Source organism: Carcharhinus amblyrhynchos, chromosome 8 (assembly GCF_965287045.1).
Source record: "Carcharhinus amblyrhynchos chromosome 8, sCarAmb.v2.hapA, whole genome shotgun sequence".
Taxonomy (NCBI): domain Eukaryota; kingdom Metazoa; phylum Chordata; class Chondrichthyes; order Carcharhiniformes; family Carcharhinidae; genus Carcharhinus; species Carcharhinus amblyrhynchos.
In genome coordinates this window covers 21,336,624-21,344,168 of record NC_137331.1, presented here as the reverse complement: position 1 = coordinate 21,344,168, position 7,545 = coordinate 21,336,624, and the positions used below count along the sequence as shown (strand labels likewise).

The window sequence follows — 7,545 nt, the reverse complement described above, 5'->3', positions numbered from 1 at the left end:
TTTTGCTGAGTTGATGATCATCCAGCATCTCCTGATGTTTGTCTCGGTGTATATCCCTGGGCACAGGCCATAGAAAACAGAGTCCTGTGCCACAGAACTGCTCAGGATGTATCTCGACAAAAACCATCTCACCTCTCTCATAGAGGTGGACAACAGCTTGAGGGCAGTGCCAAGGGGAACATAAAGTATGCAGTGCCATGGTGGCACATCAAGCAGGTAGTGCCAAGGGGACTTTGATGGTGGCCTCTGTTGGTGTGGGGGGGGGGTGGTTATCTTCCTCCATTGCAGGGGGGTAATTCCCCTTATATGTTGCAGGAGCGGAGAGCCCAATGCCTGTGTGTTGGGGGAGGGGACAGCCACAATGCCTGTGAGGATGGGGGGAGGGGAGAGCCCCAATGCCTGTGAGGATGGGGGAGGGGAGTGGCCCAATGCCTGTGAGGATGGGGGGAGGGGAGAGCCCCAATGCCTGTGAGGATGGGGGAGGGGACTGGCCCAATGCCTGTGAGTGTAGGGGGAGGGGAGTGGCCCAATGCCTGTCTGTGAGTGTAGGGGGAGGGGCTAGCCCCAATGTCTGTGAGTGTAGGGGGAGGGGCTAGCCCCAATGCCTGTGAGGGTAGGGGGAGGGGCTAGCCCCAATGCCTGTGAGGGTAGGGGGAGGGTAGAGCCCCAATGTCTGTGAGTGTTGGGGGAGGGGCGAGCCCCAATGCCTGTGAGGGTAGGGGGAGGGTAGAGCCCCAATGTCTGTGAGTGTTGGGGGAGGGGTGAGCCCCAATGCCTGTGAGGGTAGGGGGAGGGTAGAGCCCCAATGCCTGTGAGGGTAGGGGGAGGGGCGAGCCCCAATGCCTGTGAGGGTAGGGGGAGGGTAGAGCCCCAATGCCTGTGAGTGTTGGGGGAGGGGCTAGCCCCAATGCCTGTGAGGATGGGGGGAGGGTAGAGCCCCAATGCCTGTGAGGGTAGGGGGAGGGGCGAGCCCCAATGCCTGTGAGGATGGGGGGAGGGTAGAGCCCCAATGCCTGTGAGGGTAGGGGAGGGGCGAGCCCCAATGCCTGTGAGTGTACGGGGAGGGCGAACCCCAATGCTTGAGAAGGTAGGGGAGAGGGGAGAGCCATAATGCCTGTGAGTGTGCTAAGGGTGGGGGAGGCAGCAGAGTCCCAATGTTAGCACAGTGATGGGGGAAATGCTCCGCGGTTTGGGAGGGGGTCTTGATCTTTGTGGAGGAGAGGTCCCAATATTCATGGGGTTGGAGGGGGATATTCTTCCATTTAACTTTGAGATTGAGGTGCCCTTTAAACATGGTTTCAGAATCAAGGTTTTGCCAGCGAGTTTCCGCCCCTCTGCCTGTATAATCCTCGTCGCTATTTTGAAATTGCATCCAGTTCTGTCAAATCAGCAGAGAAAAGGTGCCTGCTCCAACACTCTGTGCAAATTTGGGAAAATTGCACCCTCAGTTTTCTTTTGCCTTGTTACAGCTAAAGCACAATGTCTGCCTGTTAAGCTCCTCTTGTTCTTTTAGGTAATTTTCAAACTATCATTTATGCTACCTTTCTACGCCTGAGCCCTTCTCCTAACCACCCCCCCACCACCAACACTTACTAATGTAGCCTCCCCAATTTATCCTTTCCCTGGTCCCAACCTGATTCAGGTGAGCCCTCTTCCTGTGCCAATACTGGAGCTAGAATCCCAAGAAATAAAATCCCTCTCCCCACAGCATTCCTTTGGTCACATGTTCACCTGTTTATCCCAACATCCCTGCACATGATTCAGGCAATAATCTCTTGAGATTATAATCTTTGAGGTCTTGCTCTGTCATTTGGCTCTTAATACCTAGTACTCTCCAACCACAGCCTCTTGCACAGTCTTCCCGATAATTTTGCTGAATCACAATAATTTGAATCCCCTCCCATCTGCTCCAATATTCTTTCCAAATTAAGACAAAAGTAGGTAAATTCCTGACTAACAAAGGAGTCGCGGGTTATTGAGGGTAGGTGGAATTTGGAGGTGAAGCAACAATCAGTTTACCATGATAGCATTGAGTGGTGGAGTAAACTCAAGGGGCCAAATGGCCTAATTCATATGTTTGTATCAATGTGTTTATATGTAAATTGTAGTGTAAGGATTTCTGACATAACAATGGTTAATATGGGACTGGGAAATAGTACCACCCCATGGTGCTCTGCAAAGAAACCTGAGGCTAGAATCAAGTGAAACTGGACAGAGGTTAGTAGAAGCAAGCATTGAGTTCGCTCATAGCTCGGGCTAGACCCTACATCTGTGTGCATAGTTATGGGTTATCAATAACCACTTAGGCCATAACTTCTGCAGAGTGGCAATTTCTGTTGAATTGCCACTCTCAACAAACTTACTTGGAGCAGAGGGGAGGGCGTCAGAGCTGGAGCAGGTGTCAGACCAGAGCCACAGTGGGATGAGGGGAGGGGGGGGGGTGCGGTCAGACTGGACTGTAACCAGAGGGGGAGAGGGATTTTAGCTGGAGGGGTGGTTGGAGTGTGAAGGAGGTGTTGGGTCAGGAGTGGGGGTCAGACCGGACCAGAGCTGGAGAGAGAGTCAGAGTCGGGGGGGGGTGGGAGGGGGTGGTCAGAGCAGGAAGGGGTTTGGACCAGGAGCGGGGCTGGTGGGTCCCCTGCAAGGCTGGGTCTGGGGCTTTACAAAGTTATTCTGGAGTTAGAAGGGATTTTGCTTCCTCAAACTCTTCCAAAGTAACTACAAGGATAAAACTGGCAAAACCAGTTAATGATTTACATTATTTCTGATGGATGATTCCAAACCCAGCACAATTGCACAGAGAAAGTTAGCACTTCTGGACAATTGCCAGGTAAATCCATAGGTTTCCCCAGTGCACCATTGGGGTACCCTCCCACCCCCACCCCCTCAAATGCAGATGGGGAACCTGGAAGTTACCGACTTGTGAGAGCTCCTGAGCAGACATACAGCAAACAACAGAGGTGTCCTTTACCCTGGCACCAAGTAGACAAGATATCATACAGGATTCCCAATCCCGCTTACAAAGGTAAAGTCAATCTAAATCGGCAGGGCCCATTCTCAGAGCAGACAAAGGGGAAACTGGAGACTCTTTCATGAAAGAGCCTGAGAATCAGGGAAGAGGTTAGGTAATAGCCAGGGTATAGGGATGCACCAGGGGAAAACAGATGAAAAGACAATATTTGTACATTTTGACTGGGCTTGGCTGTAGGAGTGTCAGAGGACAGAGACCTCTGGACTGGACCAGAAGCAAAGGAAGATTTTTGGATAAGATTCTGTACAGTTCATCTTACCATTTACGGAATGATGGTCTATGCCCACATCAGCTGCCATGTTAATTTGACATCCTGAGATTTAGATGTTATTGTCCATTACTAAATGGCGACGTTAAATTCTGCACGCGCCTTGACATTTCCCAAACATGATATTGACATGTTATCCTCTCAGTCTCATTGCAATGATCTTTAATCGTGCTTCTTTGATTGGAGACGGAAAGAACTTTGGATTTAGTGGCTGCAAAATGGGTCGCCGCTTCGAAAACTTGACCAGGTTACGCCGCAATGTCACCCACACCATCTCTCCCTTTGAACAGAAGGCAAATTATTTCTCCAAAGGCATTCCTAATACGTGGAGGCGATTCAGGGGTCAAGTGCTCCGGGTTGTTTCTCCCTTTGTGTTATCGTATCTTATTTATACCTGGGCCAACCATGAACATGAGCGACTATGAACAGTGGGGGCATATGGAGGGTATAATCTCTGATGATGTACCAAGGGTGTTCCTGACCAACTGTTCACTTTCAGCGAAAACATTCTCTCTCTGTGTTCAAAAATAAACTATTTATAGTGTTAAACAAAAGGATGAAGTTCAGGGGATGATTCCACGGGAATGATTAGAATCAAACCTGACCCTAACGCTGCCTATTTATGACACTCATGATGCGGAAGTACGTTCTTAAACTGGGAACCTCCAGAAAATGAAACACTTGGGGATAAACGTGAGACAGGCTTGGGATTTCCTGTGTCTGCATCCTGGAATGTGAGTGGAGTGTAGTGTGTGTGTGTGTGTGTTGGCCGGGGAGGCAGAGCAGGCTGTCAGCCAGACCATGGGGAGCTCTCGGGCCGCTCTCCTCTCTTCTGCCTTGGTGCATGGCACAGCAGACCTGGGGTCGGGGGCATGCCTCGGTGGGGGCTGCGCAGGCTGCCAGGGAGATGATCCCGGGCTCCATCGGCGGGCCGGCTCAGACATTTGAGTCTCCCCACCACCCCCCCACCCCCGCCGGCCGTTCGCTTGACTCGGGATGCGGAGGGCTGACAACTTCAGCCAAGCGATGCCAGTCACTTGGAGCCCCCTCGCTTTCCGGCACATTAGACCCAAGACCCTCAGGAGATCTGCCCTGTTCTGTTTCCTCTTCTGGATCGCCTGCTGGATTCTTGTCAACACATCCATCTTCATCCACAGCAGCATTTTTGCCGAATATTGCACTGACCAGGAAAGTCAGGCGATCCTCCGCAAACTGGTAAGAGGTTTTTACAATATAATGCAGGGAACAGATGTCTGCACTGCAACTCACTGATAGGAAATGCCTGGACTTTGCCCTTCCGAAAGGTGCAGTTTTATATTGAACAGGACCTGCCTTTTAATCAATAAATTACCATTTAATATTTTTAACTCGAGTTTGCTATAGTTAAAAGAAAAACACAAGTTTTTTATTGCTGGCAAACGCAAGATTCAAGTTCAAGTGGATAGCCCCTCGAGTTTTCTAATGTTAGCCTGGATGGGTGTATTTGTTCATTTCGGGTTTTTTTTGGGTGGAGAGCGATTATTTGGATAATTACGTAAGAGTCAAAACGATCGGCTAACCAAACCTCCACTATTATTTTTTAAAGTGCGTCTCCTAACTGTGAAATGAATGATATCACTTGGGGAGGTAAGAGAATAGCTGACAAGTATCTCCCCCAAACTGCAGAGGAAACAAACAGATCCAGTTCAGCCCGTGACTGGAGTCAGCTTTATAATCCATCCAAACAAAAATGACCCATTAACAAGTACAAGAAGGAGATTCTGCCTGTGCCTTTAAGAAGCTGTTACACCAGCGCATTTTATCGAGTATTTTTGTTTGCTATAAAAAGCGATCAAGGGGCCAACTATTTAAATCAAAATCAAAACACACTCTAGAGGGGATGTTTCATCCATCGAGCGTTGTTTTAATAGTCCTCCTATTCTAGCCACGCTTTAACCTAGTGCAGACTCCACTGTCTCGCTGGATGATGCAGTGGATAATTTAGGATCAGTTGTTCAGGGGAGGATTCGCACTATCGCCGAACGCTCATGTACATCTTGCTTGTAAACACTGTGATGTTTATTAAGTTTTTATTACTGCCTACCTAACAACTTAAGTTACTTGTAATCGCAGTTTACAATTATATGTAAAAGGAGACTTGTTGGACTCCGCAGAGATCCCAGTATAAAAGGCAATTTCCATTTCCTTTAGTAGATAAATACATTTCTGTGAAAGCGGCAATTTCAAGTAGCACTTAATATTTGAAAAGACGTTATTTTTCTCTGTCTTATTGAAGTTGAAGCGGATTTCCTATTACTTTTGCATAATTTTAGAATGATTTTTTTAAAAATGTGAAAAATGATTTAAAGTCAATTTATTAGTGTCACAAGTAGGCTTATATTAACAATGCTGTGAAAATTTCATAGTTGCCACACTCCAGCATCTGTTCAGGTGCTCTGATGAGGAATTTAGTACGCTCAATCCACCTAATCAGCATGTCTTTCAAATTGTGGGAGGAAAGCGGAGCACCCAGAGAAAACCCATGCAGACACAAGGAGAACGTGCAGACTCCACACAGACATTGACCCAAGCCAGAAATTGAACCCAAGTCCCTGCCACTGTAAAGCAGCAGTGCTAGCCACTGTGCACCAGGTTAATTTCACTATTTTTGTTATTGACCAGCCAATAATGGTAATTGATATATCTTTATAAATGAAAGATTCATAGAATATTTGATTGTACACATTGATATGTGACAGGGATCTGGATCTTTCACACTGTCACACATACATGAGTCAGGTTTATCATGGAGAAAATGTTTGAGCCCTTTAACAACTCAGATTTTATTTTTGCGATGAGACAGCAACAGATTCCAATTGAACAGTTAACTGACATACCATGAAAAGCAGAAATGAAATCAAGGTCATCAAGGAAATGAGAAAACTGGTAATCGACCATCCTTAGTCAGCACCACTTTCTCAATAAAGTTGTAAGAGGAGGCAATGGCCTGGTGGTATTATCTCTAGAATATTAATTCAGAAACTCAGCTAATATTCTGAGGACCTGGGTTTGAATGGTGGAATTTGAACTCAATAAAAAAAGTCTAGAATTAAGAATCTACTGTTGACTATGAAACCATTATCGCAGAAAAACCTGTCTGGTTCACTGATATCCTTTAGGGAAGGAAATAGGCTGTGCTTACCGGTCTGATGTGGGTATGCCGGCGTTGGACTGGCGTAAACACAGTAAAAAGTCTGACAACTTACTAAAACCTGGTGTTGTCAGACTTTTTACTGTGCTTACCGGTCTGGCCTATAAGAGATTCCAGAGCCACAGCAATATGGTTGACTTGTAGCTGGCCTCTGAAATGGCCTAACAATTCACTCAATTCAAGGGCAACAAATTCTGGTCCAACCAATGATGATGTCCCATGGATGAATAAAAAAATGTTGATGATTAAGAAAATTGATTCCCATTGCATAGCTAAAAATATATTTTGAAAATCTTCCCCAGCACCATTTTGTGTCTTCAGTAAGTAGAGGACATTGTGACAGAAGTAAGATTTATAATGTGAAGTTTTAAATATACATAATAATAAAGTGATCTCTCCAGTAATGTTATACCTGGAGGTTTGCCTGTCCTTCACCAGTGCTTAGTTGGACTGAACAACAAATAACTCTAATTAGCTGAATTACTGAAGATCCACCAAGGAGCAGATTACATTTTCTCGGGTCAGGCTTTATAAAGCATTCTGTGAACCTTCATGTAGGATTGCCATCCTGCTCAGTCAAGTGAATGTTTATACTTTGTAGTGGGTGGTGGGGGTTGAGAGTGGGGTGGGGTGGGTGGGTGGTGGTGGTGCATAATTAGCATGCTTTATTTTACAATCTACAATAGGCCTGGCGATTCTTATCACACACATGCTGTTTGTAAGTTCAATGAAGGAAAAGGACTAACAGTTATAAGTACTATAAAAGTCACGGTTGAATAATTCACAGGTAGCTAAGACTCTTTTTATTTTTGTATAAAACCATCAAAGCAAACCATCAGAATTATTGATTTTTCTATTAACCTGAGTCACCAACAGTCAAGAGCAAAAATTTGCAGAAAGGGAAGTTTTTTCCAGGGTGCAGAAACTTGTAATTTTACTTGTCAGCCTGATGTAAGGGAAATATTATATAGTCACAGAGGTTTACAGTATAGAAACAGGCCTTTTGGCCCAACTTGTTCATGCTACCCAGTTTTTACCACTATAGATGCAATTACC

At 46.1% G+C, this 7,545-nt stretch overlaps 1 protein-coding gene across 4 annotated transcripts in view; it reads left to right on the top strand.

Moving 5' to 3' along the window:
• Nucleotides 1–3,844: 3,844 nt before the first annotated feature.
• The window catches only part of dipk1c (divergent protein kinase domain 1C), a 44,821-nt gene continuing 41,120 nt past the window's right edge, over nt 3,845–7,545 (top strand). For 3 of the 4 annotated variants that reach the window (XM_080193766.1, XM_080193767.1, XM_080193768.1), the window contains exon 1: nt 3,846–4,514. In XM_080193766.1, coding sequence (XP_080049892.1) covers nt 4,296–4,514 — 219 coding nt within the window. In that variant the 5' untranslated portion in view covers nt 3,846–4,295. Of the gene's footprint in view, nt 4,515–7,545 lie in introns of all 4 variants that reach the window. The other variant, XM_080193769.1, reaches the window with a different exon arrangement.